Source organism: Bos javanicus, chromosome 18 (genome assembly GCF_032452875.1).
Source record: "Bos javanicus breed banteng chromosome 18, ARS-OSU_banteng_1.0, whole genome shotgun sequence".
Lineage (NCBI taxonomy): Eukaryota > Metazoa > Chordata > Mammalia > Artiodactyla > Bovidae > Bos > Bos javanicus.
The window spans coordinates 3,037,374-3,052,257 of record NC_083885.1 but is presented as its reverse complement, the minus strand read 5'-3'; the positions used below and the strand labels follow the sequence as shown (position 1 = coordinate 3,052,257).

Sequence of the window (14,884 nt, the reverse complement as noted above, 5' to 3'; positions counted from 1 at the left end):
AGCTCTGCAAGAAACCTCCAATATCTTATGAATCCCAACAGAGGATCTCTTCTGTTATCAAAAAGATGATTACCCACGATTGGACAGTGGGAAGAGACTATGAGGAGAGGCTAAAGATGCTGAATTTGGCGGGAGGGGAAGGACCCCATAAATTATTGCCAAGACAACGTTGCAAAGAAGAAGCCAATTCTGACTCTAGGTTGGAAACTGCTTCTTTGACTTACTTTTCGTTGCTTCTGTCATTCAGTTCAGTCGCTCAGTTGTGTCCGACTCTGTGACCCCATGGACTGCAGCACACCAGGCTTCCCTGTCCAGCATCAACTCCCGGGGCTTACTCAAACTCATGTCCATTGAGTCGGTGATGCCATCCAACCATCTCATCCTCTGTCGTCCCCTTCTCCCGCCTTCAATCTTTCCCAGCATCAGGGTCTTTTCCAGTGAGTCAGTTCTTCACATCAGGTGGCCAAAGTATTGGAGTTTCAGCATCAGTCCTTCCAATGAGTATTCAAGGCTGATTTCCTTTAGGATGGACTGGTTGGATCTCCTTGCAGTCCAAGGGACTCTCTCAAGAGTCTTCTCCAACATTTTTTTATAGCTTTCTTTTCTTTCTTTTGTTAGACATAATAGCCGCCTCAGAGGACCCTGCCCCTCTGCCTGACTATAAGCTCAAGTGCTTTGTTCCACTAGTGGAGAGATAACCTGACCCTGCCCCCCTGTGAATAGAAGAGATCAACACAACCCTTCCAAAGGCTGGCCATTCTCTCGGAGGTGTTTGCAAGACTGAAGACCCTTTCACTTTAGTTCCCCACTGCCTCTCCTTTATTCTGCCTTTTGACTTTAGTACCTCATTGCTTATATCTCTCTGACTCAACAGAAAAACTTTGCATTCAGACCCCCACGGGATGGTTGCTCTGAGGCGCTAGTCTGCTATCTTAGTCAGTCAGCTTTCCAAATGAAGTCGTTCTCCTTGCCTCCACACTTCCTCTCTCGGGTTCACTGGCCTGTCCTGCGGTGAGCAGAGGGAGCTTGGACTCGGTAACAACATGGTAAGAGTGAACCAGGAAACTTGTAGGTGGTTGGGGTTTGTATTGTGGCCAATATTTGTCCAAAGGGATTGCTCAGTTTCAGCCTATTTATTCTTGGTGGGATTATGTGCTGAAATCTTTAAATTTTTAAGTGGTATATTGGGTGTTCCCCACACTAACAAACATTGAACACCAGAAAAGGTGTTCAACAATTCAACTCAATTCTGACAGTACCCAGAAGTACCCCCCATCCTCAACCACCAACTCCAGACATCAGTTGCAAGTCCAGGTTCTTCCGTGCTTCTAACTGGCTATAAGTTGGGTTCAATTAATTTGAGAGCGACTCACAGAACTCAGACATTTTACTTACTAGGCCACTGGTTTATCATAAGGATTTAAGTCAGGAACAGCCAAATGGAAGAGATGTACAGGGCAAGGCATGGGGTATGTGTGTGGTGCTTTTGTGCCCCTTCAAAGGGACCAAGTTCTCCCTGAATTTCCACAAGTTGAACTGGGTAGTTCTCAACCCTGTCCTTTGCAGCTCTATGGAAACCTCATTACATATGCATGATTCATTAAATCACTGGCCATTGAGGATAATGTGTATTTTTTTAAAAGCATAATAGCGCAGCTGGTGACATTTAAATTCATGGAAAATGCTTTTCAAATCCAAAAATGTATGTTTTTAAGCTTGATGAGGGCCGCTAACCAATTTTAGATCTCTTTACTAAACAATTTGACAAGTAGAAGACAGTTCCATCATTACCCTTAAAGTGGTCAGAAACTTTGTGAATCTGAACAAATGCTTGTAAGCTCTAAAGAGAGCGGGAGAAGCGGGGTGCTGGGGGAGAGTCTACTGAAGAATGCCAGGGTAGCATTTTCCCCAGACTGAGACTCCAAGGACGGGGCAAAAGGCAACATCCCAGTTTGTCACAAAATGACAACCGTTATATATGGTTGTACTTTCATATGGATTAACTTCAAGGAAGGATTCCTTGTGGATGATGTTTGAATTCTAGAAAACAGCCATTCCTTGTAATTACAGCTATAATGTTACCACGCACACTCAATTAGCAGAAATACAGGATTGGGTTCTTGTGGGTCTCTGGTCATACCATTTTTGTCAACTGATCAGTACATAGCTTTGTTTTATGTATGTTTCTGTTCAAAGACACTGCATTTAATATATCTTTCTTACAAATAATGATACATACTATTAATAATGAAACACTTCAATGACAGCATTATTGTGTCATGTACAACACTGAGACTGTACTATTTTAACTTCCCTTCAGTCATACACACACAAAAACACAAACTACACATACTGTACTCATACAGTAGACACATACTATATAGTGCACATTAATGCAAATAAAGATGAAATATTTAACATTTTGTAAAAATGTTGCCTAACATCTTCTGGTTGATGGAGCTGCAGGCTGGACAACAGCACAGTGCGAGTGTGGTCAAGTCTCCCCACCTCGGCTTACTCCACAGAAACAAGGGAGAGGCTGGTGGCACTCATTCTGCAGATGAGGAAGAGGGTGGCAGGTTGGCATCTGTCAGTTCAACCTCAGAGGTTTGGCTCTCATCACTTGTTGATGGAGTGGGTAATGTTTTCTTCCAAAATGACTCCAGAAATTACATCGGCCCTGTCTGCTTAGCTTTTTGCCTTAAGTGTCAGCATAGGGGCAAATGCACAGGAAGTTAAGCGCTTAAATTTGAGGCTTCGACCAAGCATAGGGTCACACTCTTCCATGTCACTGAAAATTTTTTCCAGTGCGGAGTTCCATTCTGTTATTTTGACTGCTGTAAGAAGGACAGTTTCTGGACTCTTCGGCTGACTTTCATCACCATTTTCATCATCATGTCTTGCTTTGCCATCTCATCCAAGTCTTCGTTGGTGGGTTCTATTGCTTTCTCTGCCAAAATTTCCTCCACATCTTCTTCCTCATGTCACCAAAGCCTTCTCCACCTATTTGCATGTGGTACACATTATGTTTCTGACACTGTTGTTTATACTTTCTGCAGCACCTTCAAAGCCTTCGAAATTTTCCAGCCAGTCTGGTCAAACATTTTTCCAACAGTAATTGATCGTCACCTGCTTGATGTTGCCGACATAATCAATCACCTCACGTACAGTGACTGATTTCCAATAGTCCATCATGGTATTTTCCTTCTTGGCTTTGAAAGCCTCCAAAGTCTTATTATAAAGCTCACTTGTATACTGTGACTTGAAGGCTTTCACTATGCCCTGATCCAGGGGCTGGATGAGAGGTAGTATTTGGGGGAATGAAAAGAGCTTCCACGTTGGGGTGGGCATTTTTGAGTTTTTCACAGCAATGCACTGGGGCATCCAAAATTAACAAAATCATTAAGGCAAGGTTTCTACCCTGGGGATAGTGTTGAACTTCTAATATGATTCAGCTGTGGAACCAATCAGTCGCTTTCCACCCTTTTTGGTTCCACCTCCAATGCACCGAATATGGTTCACGTTTTTCCAGTTAAGTGCTTGTGAACTTGAAGGTCTGTACACTGGTAAGGGTTTGCACTTAGAGTCACCCTTGGCACTGGTGCACGTAAGTAGGGTTGCATTTTCCTGGAATGATTTAAAGCCTGGGGCATTAGAGGTCATTCACATTACATAGGTTCTTTTGCCAACATTCTTGTAAAATAAGCCAGTTTCACCAGCGTTGAAAAACGGCTCTTCCACATACCCCTTTTCCTGTATAACATTTAGCAAGCATCGTTTGAATTCTTCTGCAGCCTTCTGATCTGCAGAACTTGCCTCAGCTGCAAGCTTAACATTATTGACACCATATGGCCTTTTGAAACGTGCAACCCAGCCAGCGCTACAGAGAAGGGCTTCTTCACATTTTTCTGACCCTGGGTGACATGAGGGTAAACTTTTGACTTTCAGCCTCAACAATGCTGTCTGCCAGACTTTTTTCATCGGTTTTATTGGTTGAATCCACAAATTGAGCCGCTTTTCCATCTTTTCCATAGCTGCCTCGCACACTATGAATGTCACTTTAGCACTTTATGGAGCAGCATCAGATACAGATTGGTGACTTTCCTTTTCCTTGATGCACTGGATAGTTTATTCTTTAACACTGAACTCACAGCCACAAAACATGCCTGAATGAAGCTTTATCTAACCCAAGTATTTTCTCCATAAGGCACATCACAACCTTCTTGCACTTACAAACATTAGGAAGCACCCCAGCAATACGCTTGTTACCGAGTGCAAGCTTGCTCTGCTCGCTGCACGATAGGTCAATGAGTCAGAGAGACGAAGTGTTGAGGCAAGGCCGGCAGACGGAGAATATGGCAGGCTAGTGCATCAAAACAACCATCTTACTGGGATCTGGATGCCAGGTTCTTTTATCAATCAGAGAGAAAAGAAGCTAAGAGGAACTAAAGTCACAAGGCAGAATAGAGGGAGATGCAGTGGGGAAGTAAAGTGAAAGGGTCTTCAGTCTTGCAAAACGTCTCCAAGGGAAAGTCCAGCCTTCAGAAGGGGTGTGCTAATCTCTTCTATTCACAGGTGGGCGGGGACAAACACCTCTCCTAGAGCCGAACAAAGGCACTTTAGTTTACAGTCAAGCAGAGAAGCAGGGTCCTCCAGGCAAGCTATTGAGTATGATTAAAATAATAAAAGCAAGTCAAAGAAACAGTTTCCAACATGGAGTCAGAATTGGCTTCCTCCCTGCAACACACCCAGGGGTCCTTTTAAACAGGGAAATCACCGACAGAAAGCACAAAGATGAAAAAAAAAAAAGGAAACGCGGCACTAAACAGACTGGGAAGACGATACTTATTTACACTAAGAGGGCTGAAGCAAGACAGCAAATTGTCTGCCTGCAACCTCAGTACAACCCACCACTGGTTAACTCAAAATTTTCACTCTCTGAGCATGTCGGGGGAAATAACCCCAGAAAGCACCGTGAATATTGATTTGGGGGGGGAGGTGACTATTTTAACAACTAAGCGAATTCAATAATATCAACCAGTGACTAACGAAGGGCAGCTGTGTTCCCATGGGCAAAACAAATTTTCCTTAAGCAGACACAATAAATCAAAGCCGCTGAGCTCTGAAGACTACAAGTCCCAGCATGCACCGCTTCAGGACGACGCCCACATTCCGCCGACCGCCATAAGAGCGTCAGGTCCGCGGCTTTGGCCCGGAAGTGGTGGTTCTCGACCTAGCGCCGTTTCTGCGTGTGCGCACGCGCCGCCGGAGCCGCCGCCATCCCCGTCGCCTCTGCGCACTCCGCGCTTCTACCGTCTCTCCCTAGAGCTTTGCCGTTGGAGGCGGTTGCTGCGGTACCGTAGGCCCCGCGCGGCAGCAGTATGGAGGAGTTTAAATCCGAGGATTTCTCCGTGTCGAAGGAGGACGAAGACTACGCGCCGTCGGGTGAGCACTCCTCTTGAGGCGAGAGGCGACTTGCCCCGCCCCCGCCTCGTTTGAGGCTCGCTTTGCCAGGCGTTTGTGGGCCCGGTGGGAGGGTGGCGTGATTCTCAAGCGGCCCTGAGCCCGCACCGCGCGGCCGGTGGCCCCAGTTAGCGTACTGGGACCTTTCCTGCGGCTGATTCTCTGGGCCGCGTTCGGCCAACGCCCCCTCAGAGGGCGGGAACCCGCAGGTGAGCTCGACCGTTAGTGGTGGTTGGGTATCGCGTACCCTCAGCAACCCTGAACGCTTCTGAAAGGCCATCTTACGCAGACCTTCCATCCCCACGGAATTGCTCGCATCACGACCCCGATACATCATTTTCTGTCTTCAAAAGAGATATGGTGGTTAAAAGTTCACTTAATGATGTCTTTTGCTTCTTTGCAGTCTGCATATTCAGTCCTTCATAGACCTTTGTTGTATTGTTTTTCTGTGTTGTCCACATCTTGGCGCTCTGTGCACCATGCAAACAGAAATAGGCAGACGAGTTTTGGAGGAAAAGGAAAGTGGCTTTGTTACTTTGCCAGGCAAAGGGTTAGGGCCACACGGTAGGCTAGCGCGTCAAGAACTGTGCCCCTCTCCCTGGTGAGTACGGAAAGGTCGTATAGTCAGGCAGGAGTTAGTGATAAAGTATCAAGGCAGTAACCGTCTAGTATTCTTCTGCAAAGTTTCAAAAAGGTTGCTGGCCAGATTAGGGTGTGGTCCAGTTTGTCGATGGTGGTGAGCTTCTCTGGTCCTTTAACCTTGCCTCAAGTGGTTTCTTTGCTGTTCGTCCTTTGAATAGCAAGTGTTCTACTGTTTGGAAATGAGAGAAGGTCATGGAGACTGGAGTCTTGCCTATAAGAAATAGGGGACAAAAAGGCCTCTGTGCCCAGGTGTCCCTAACGGGCCTGCTCGGAACATGTATAGGCTTCTAAAACAGATCCAGACCAAAATGTTACCCATACCTACCCCTTCTGCCATCCTGCCGGTTCCCCAGACTCCCACATCTCGTTAGAAGTATCTGCTCGCACAGTTGCACTGGGTCAAACAAGATAAAAAAAAAAAAAAAAAAAGCCTGGATAGTTGTCCTTGTTCATTTTTTTGGTCGAGCCAATCATTACATTCAGTTTGGGGCTATAGCAAAGATGAATTTCTGATCACTCTGTCACCAGTATGGCTCTTACTGAGCTACCATGATCAACGAAGACTTGCCATAGTTTCCCGGCTCCTTTCCTGCATTAGATTCTTGTCCGCCAACATTGTGTGTGCTGAGTCCCACTCTTTGTGATCCTATGGACTGAGGGCCCGTCAGGCTCCTCTGTCCATGGGATTCTCCAGGCCAGAATATTTGAGAAGTTTGCCATGCTCTCTTCCAGGGGATCTTCCCAGCCCAGGGATGGAACCCCGGTCTCCTGCGTCTCTTGCATTGGCATGCAGTAGTTTCCTTACCATTAGCGCCTTCTGGGAAGCTCTTTTGTCAGCATGATTACTTGAAAATTAGTTTTCATTGTAATCAAAGTTACCGTGCACCTGCTTAAAAATAGTCAAATATTTCTAAAAGAATTATTTTGAAACTGAACCATTTCCATCACTTATCCCTGTCCATCCTCCACTGAAGAAACTGCTTTCTTTTAAAATTTGGTATTTCCATCGTCTGCTGACTTAACCCATTCATATTAGGTCTTTTAACATCTCCTTGAGTCTTTCCCCTCTCTGCCAACACACACTTTTTCACCTTCAGACCCTTCCCACTTCCCCAGCCTGCCAATGTTCCTGTGTCAATTTGGGTTAGACTATTATTGTTTCTTTTTTTTTTTTGGTAATGACTTTGAATATCATGTGACGGAACCATCTGGTATATGCAGTTACTGCTTTTCCTGCACTAGTTTTCTCTGGAGTTAATAATTGCCATTTTGTTGTTGTTTAGTCATCTGTGTACTTACTACTGATTTGATCCTAAACGCTCAAAATTGTTTAAATCACCTCCCAACATATTTAGATTTATTAGATAATCATTTGTTATTTTGAAGTCCGTCTTTGTCTTCTGATCTGCTCCAATTTGTCTTGGTTTTATGATTTTTAAACCTGAAATCTTCCATCGTGACCACTACTTTGGATGTTTCGTTTATGTCTCTTTTCTCTTAAGATTCCCTGTTTTCTTGGGTCCCATGATGTTTTTTTTCTTGGTGTGTTCCACCAAAATAAGAATAAATCCTCAAATAACTTCTTGAAGAAAGATACATGTTAGAAACTTTTTTTTTTTTTTGAGACCATGAGTATCTAAAAATAACCAGGTGACCCTCAGGCATGATTAATAGTTTGGTATGGAATTCCGTAGTTTTTTAATCTGAATTTTGAAGGTATTTCTCCATTATTTTCTAAGTTTCCAGTGCTTTTATTAAAAAAAACTTGTTGCTAATTTTTACTCATGTACATAAAATTTGTCTCTGGACGCTGATAGAGTCTTGTCTTTGTTTCTTCTGTAGCTTTTAAAATTTAGGGGGGACAATTTTCTTCATTTTATTTTTTTGGAATCATCATTATTTATATATTGACTCTTGCTACACCTTATGGACTGGTGCTTCTGTTGTTTTTTTTTCTTTCCATAAACTGTCCGTCAGTTTCCTCTCTATGCAGCCTGGCTTTGGGGTTGTTGACTGGGGATGGCCAGGTGGGCTGCTCTTGGGGTTGTTTACTGGGGATGGCCAGGTGGGCTGCTCTTTGCACAGTGACTTTGAGGTTCTTAGAGGAGGTGTTTGGCACAGTTACAGCACAGTACGATTGGTCGCAGGTCAGCAACCCTTCAGCTGTTTGACACTGTAGACCAGAAATTTCCAGAAGCCACTGGGGAGCGTGTGCTTTGTTTTCTTGTCCTCATAACCGGGGTTGGACATCACGATATTTTTAATTTTGGAAAAAAAAAAAAAAAAATTTTTTTTTTTTTTGAAAACTTTTAAATAGTATCATGTTCTGTTTCATGAGTGGAGCATCTTATTGCTCTATGGATATTAGTTACGCTTTGGGCTTCTCACCATCTGAGATGGCCCACACTCGGTGTAGGTGTTTCTCCCATTACTACTGTCCCCTTGCCAAGGTGACTCTCTTTGGAGACAGACAGCATTCTGTGTATGAAATGCATATCTCTCTAAATACATCTACTTATCTATCGAATAATAATGAATAATGTTCAAAATATTTCTACTTTTAACTTATGTACAGTAAAATTCACTCTTAGAGTGTTCTGTGATTTTTTGACAAATGCTTGTAGTTGTGTAACCACGACTGAATTTAACAGTTCCAGGGCCACTCTTACCCTTCCCTACCCCTGAAAATCTGTGTATAGACAGTTTTATTTCCCCTTCTTCTGTGAGCATAGCTTTTGTTTCTCTTGCTAGCCTCTTGTACTTGGTACAGTTCCAGTGTGTATTGAATAAGAGTGGTGAGCGTGGACATTCTTGCCTTGTTCCCAGTTGTAAGGAGAAAGCATGAGTGTTTCGCCATTCGGTATAATGTTACCTACAGGTTTTTTCATGGATGCCTTAAGCACTTCACATTGTCGCGTGCTACAGTTCGTGGGGTTGCAAAGAGTTGGACACGACTGAGCAACTGAACTGATTATTTAGTCACATTACCAGGTCTGTGTAATTATGCAGTTTTTTTGCTTTTTTTTAAACATTTTACAAATGAAGAGACTGAGGCACCCCAAGTTACTCAACTAGATTAGATGGGCTGGGATTTGGATCCTGGCAGTCTGCGTATACTGCCCCTCAGGCCTTATGGAATTAAAGAATTCCCTCTATTCTTTATTTGCTGAGAAGTGAATTTTGTCAAATGCTTTTTCACCATTTATTGCTCATGTGGTATTTCTGTTTTTAATCTGTTAATGATTTTAAATTCATCCCACCCCACCCCCATAAAACTTACTGGATGTATTATTATTTTACATGACTGGATTTGGTTTGCTAAAATTTTATTGAGAAGTTTTGTGTTTGTTTATAAGGAATGTTGGTCCATAGTTTTCTGGTAATTTCCTTGTCTGATTGGTATCAAATAATGCTAGCCTGATAAAATGAGGAAACAGTCTGTTTCCTCTAAGTTGTTTTTTATTCACCCTAGGTGTTTGTTTTGGGCATTAACACGTTAGACACATTCTCTGATTTTTGCAGTAATTCTTAATTGTTTGTTTCATGTTTAAGCATGGAGGACTGAAAAGGTAATGCAGGCTTTGAGTCTCTGGACAAGATTTGTTCATTTGCTATAAAAAGTACTGAGGGCTTCCCTGGTAGCTCAGTGGTAAAGCATCTGCCTGCCAGTGCAGGAGACTCGAGTTCAGTCCCTGATGTGGGAAAATCCCACATGCCCTGGAGCAACTGGGCCCAAGCGCCAGCCTGTGCTCCAAAGTCGGGGCCACATCTGAAGCCCTGGCGCCCTAGAGCCTGTGCTCTGTAGCGGAGAGGCCGCTGCTGAGAAGTTCGCACGCCGCGGCTAGGGTAGCCCCTGCTCCCCCAACCTGAGAAAGCCAGTGCAGCAGCAAAGACGCAGCACAACCAAACATAAACAAAATGAAGAAAAAGAAAAAAATGCTGAGTCACTATGCTGTACCCTTGAAACTAATATTGTTAATCCACTATACTTGTTTTAAAAAAGATTTGTTCACTTTGTGCTGTTTTGTCTCTAGGGATGTTATTCTTACAGTAACCACGTGGAATTTAACCATAGTTTCTGTTGTTGTATAGTTTGAGATTTGCTTTTCTCTTATCAGTGCGATTGAGTATCTTTTTTCATGTTTAAGATCCAGAGCCACATGCATTTCTTTGTCTGAACTGTCTGCAACATTCACCCAGTTTATGAAGAAAAATAAGTTTATAGCGAAAGTGCATGAACTTTGTTGAAAACTAGAAAATGCAGGCAATTAAACATAAAATCAGAATGACTACATTCCCACCACCTAGAGATTATCAGTATTGATTTCTTAGTGAAACCCACTCTTTATCTTTTTCTATTCCCAAGTGTTGTTATTAATATCTGTATTTTTCCCCAATCTGAAATCATACTTTTTTTCATGTTTCTTTGTAGCCTGCTCTTTTCAGTGAACATTCTATCCCTGTTCATTGCAGTAAACTTTGAGATCATCTAATATACACACCATATTCAGGTTTTCCCTGTTGACTCAAAAATGGCGACAGCTTGTTTAAATCATGGTTGAGTTCCGGACTACTTCTATCATTCAGTTGTTGCATCTTTTACATCTATTTTAATCTAGCACACTCACGTTTCTGTAACATAGATTGGCATAGGAGACCAGGCTGTATGTCCTGTGGAATTTTGTCTGGTTACTCCCTCATGGTATTAGGTGATTCCTTCGTCCCTTGAACTTGCGTTAAATTTGAGTGAGTGAAAGTCGCTCAGTCATATCCGACTCTTTGTGACCCCGTGGACTGTACAGCCCATGGAATTCTCCAGGCCAGAATACTGGAGTGGGTAGCCTTTCCCTTCTCCAGGGGATCTTCCCAAGCCAGGAATCGAACCCAGGTCTCCCGCATTGTGGGCAGATTCTTTACCAGCTGAGCCACAAAGGAAGCCCAAGAATACTGGAGTGGGTAGCCTATCCCTTCTCCAGGAGATCTTCCTGACCCAGGAATCGAACTGGGGTCTCCTGCGTTGCAGGCAGATTCTTTACCAACTGAGCTATCAGGGGAGCCTGTGTTAAAATTAAAAGTAGATCTAAATGCTTGGTGGGTTCAAATAAAATAATTTTCGTTTACAAAAAAAAAGTTCATAGCTGATATGTGTGTTTCATAATGCATAATATCAGAAAACAAAATACCTGATTAATTTCCATAGTTGTGACTTCTGGATCAGAATGAAGAGAGTTTGATCCCTTAATTGTGTAACTGTTTTTTCCCTTGGAACTGGAAAGTGTTTTGTGTTATATTAGGTTGGTGCAAACATAATTGCGGTTTCAGGCTGTGAATTTTAAATCCTAACTAGGCTCAGACATCTCTCTCTATTAATCAAAATAGGAACCATTACAATCAATACATATTTTTGCCAACAACAAATAAGTTTGTTTATTCCTGTAGCATAAAAATGTGTGCTTTGGGATTCAACGAATTCTTGAAAAGCATTTTCTGAATCCTGCGGGTTGTGGCAGCATTTTCCGAGCTAAAAGTTGTCAAAATGCTTGAAGTGGTAGTTAGTTGAAAAGAGATCAGGTAATGGCAGAGGAAACAAAACTTCGTAGACCACTTCATTCAACTTTTGAAGCATTTGTTGTGTGGTGTGCAGTTGGGTATTGTCCTGGAGAAGAATCGGGCCCTTTCTGTTGACCAATGCTTGTTGCAGGCATTGCAATTTTTGGTGCCTTTTATCGATTTGCTGAGCCTACTTCTCATATGTAATAGTTTAGCCAGGATTCAGAAAGCTGTAGTGGATCATACTGGCCGCAGAGCACCAAACAGTGACCATCACCTTTTTTTGGTGCAAGTTTGGGAAGTGCTTTGGAGCTTTTTTGTCCAACTGCTGAGCTGGTCATTACCAGTTGTATACGATCCAGATCCACTTTTCACCGCAGGTCACAATCCAATAGACAAATGGTTCATTGTTGCGTAGAATAAGAAAAGATGACATTTCAAAAGGACTTTTTTTTTTTTTTTTTTTTTGCGGACAGCTTATGGCACCCACTTATTGAGCTTTTTCACCTTTTCAATTCGCTTCAAATGCCAAACGACCATAGATGGTCAACCTTGGGTTCTTAGGCAACTTCTGTAGTTTTAAGAGGATCAGCTTCAGTGATGGCTCTCAATTCGTCGTTGTCAACTTCCAATGGCTGGCTGATATCTCTGTCTTCAAGGTCTCCTTTGCAAAACTTCTTGAACCTCTGCTGCACTGTATGTTTGTTAGCAGTTCCTGGCCCAGATGTGCTGTTGACATTGTGGGTTGTCTCCGCTGCTTTGCAACATTTTGAACTCAAGGAAATCCCTCGAATTTTCTTTTTGAGTAACATTTCCATAGTTTAAAATAAATATAAAATGAACAGCAAGTAATAAGTTATTAGCAAAAAAAAAAAAGCAAGAAATGTGCATTAAAATGACGTATAACATGACCACATTCATTTAATGTATTCCAGAATCAAATGGCAAAATTCAAATTACTTTTGCACCAACCTAATAATATACTTAATCATTAAAACTCAAATTGTCTTTAACCTTGCATGATAATCTTTGGTTGAATTACTACCATCATTGTGGTGAGAGAGTGAGTCTTTTTCTAGTTTTGTGGTTCTTTTGCATTTATTGGTTAATGTTGGGAAAGTTCAGCTTTTCCTCGTCAGTTGGGACAGGATAAATATTTAGTTCATTTCTCTTAATTACCAATTTTCAAAATTGGGAATAATCTTAATGGTAACCTAAAATGGTGCATAGTATTTTTTCCTGTCTTTTTTAAATTTGTAATTATCATAAAGGGGTAACAGTTTTGGGGGACTTTTTTTTTTTAATCAATCCAGTGTTTTTCAGTAACAGTTACTCCTTTTAATGGTCTCGTCATCACTTTGGGCCACTAAAAGTTCTTTCAAACTAGATCTTATATCCTTTTAATGTGACCCATTATACCTAACTTCCTTGTTTTCTGGTACAGCAAAGTTTCCCCATTTCACCTTGTGCTTTCCTTTCCTCAAACCTGAAATTAGCTACACTTTTTGGGGAACCCTTTTTGTGTAGAGTCATATGAAAGAATACAATCTGAGTGTTCACTGTTCAGAGGTAGAAAATATTTACCTTAAAAATGTTAAGAGTTCTGAATTTTTTTCCATGTAATGAGGGCTTTTAAACTTTTTTAATTTTAATCTTTTTAACACTAAAACCATTTTGTATTGGGGTACAGTCTATTAACAGTGTTGTCATAGTTTCAGGTGAACAGTGAAGGGACTCAGCCATACGTATACATATATTCGTTCTCCTGGAAACCCTGCTGGCACATAACACTGCCGTCCGGGCTGGCACATAACATTGAACAGAGTTCTGTGTGCTATACAATAGATTTTTGTTGGTTATCCATTTTAAATACAGAAGTGTGTACATAATCTACCCAAAGTCCTTAAGTATCCCTCCCCCGACCCCTGCAACCATGAGTTCATTTTTTTAAGTCTGTGAGTCTAAGAGTTCTGAATTTTAAATTCAGCTTTAACATTTGTTTTCACTTAATTTATTTGATTTTATAATGGTGTCATTTCTCTTACTCTGAAGATCTGGATTCTAAGCATTATTAGCATAACAACTTCCTTCCTTTTATCTATATTATGAAAGAAATAGTTTCAAGATAACAACACTGATGTTATTTCTCAAAATAGAACTTTTCTGGTCTTTCACTTCAGTTTAGTCCCTCAGTCGTGTCCGACTCTTTGTGACCCCAACGCCAGGCCTCCCTGTCCATCACCAACTCCCGGAGTTCACTCAAACTCAGGTCCATCGAGTCGGTGATGCCATCCAGCCATCTCATCCTCTGTCGTCCCCTTCTCCTCCTGCCCCCAATCCCTCCCAGCATCAGGGTCTTTTCCAATGAGTCAACTCTTCACATGAGGTGGCCAAAGTACTGGAGTTTCAGCTTTAGCATCATTCCTTCCAAAGAACACGGAGGGCTGATCTCCTTCAGAATGGACTGGTTGGATCTCCTTGCAGTCCAAGGGACTCTCAAGAGTCTTCTCCAACACCACAGTTCGAAAGCATCAATTCTTCGGCGCTCAGCCTTCTTCACAGTCCAACTCTCACATCCATACATGACCACAGGAAAAACCATAGCCTTGACTAGACGAACCTTTGTTGGCAAAATAGTGTCTCTGCTTTTGAATATGCTGTCTAGATTGGTCATAACTTTCCTTCCAAGGAGTAAGCATCTTTTAATTTCATGGCTGCAGTCACCATCTGTAGTGATTTTGGAGCCCAGAAAAATTAAGTCTGACAATGTTTCCACTGTTTCCCCATCTGGGACTGGATGCCATGATCTTCGTTTTCTGAATGTTGAGCTTTAAGCCAGCTTTTTCACTCTTCACTTTCACTTTAATCAAGAGGCTTTTTAGTTCCTCTTCACTTTCTGCCATAAGCGTGGTATCATCTGCATATCTGAGGTTATTGATAGTTCTCCCGGCAATCTTGATTCCAGCTTGTGTTTCTTCCAGTCCAGCGTTTCTCATGATGTACTCTGCGTATAAGTTAAATAAACAGGGTGACAATATACATCCTTGACGAACTCCTTTTCCTATTTGGAACCAGTCTGTCTTCCATGTCCAGTTCTAACTGTTGCTTCCTGACCTGCATACAGATTTCTCAAGAGGCAGATCAGGTGGTCTGGTATTCCCATCTCTTTCAGAATTTTCCACAGTTTCTTGTGATCCACACAGTCAAAGGCTTTGGCATAGTCAATAAA

General features: G+C 42.2%; 1 protein-coding gene across 4 annotated transcripts in view; it reads left to right on the top strand.

Moving 5' to 3' along the window:
• The first annotated feature begins 5,209 nt into the window (after positions 1 to 5,209).
• Positions 5,210 to 14,884, top strand: part of LOC133229965 (craniofacial development protein 2-like) — a 39,929-nt gene continuing 30,254 nt past the window's right edge. For 2 of the 4 annotated variants that reach the window (XM_061386760.1, XM_061386761.1), the window contains exon 1: positions 5,235 to 5,445. In XM_061386760.1, coding sequence (XP_061242744.1) covers positions 5,382 to 5,445 — 64 coding nt within the window. In that variant the 5' untranslated portion in view covers positions 5,235 to 5,381. Of the gene's footprint in view, positions 5,446 to 5,548; positions 5,824 to 14,884 lie in introns of those variants that run through there. The other 2 variants (XM_061386762.1, XM_061386763.1) reach the window with 2 other exon arrangements.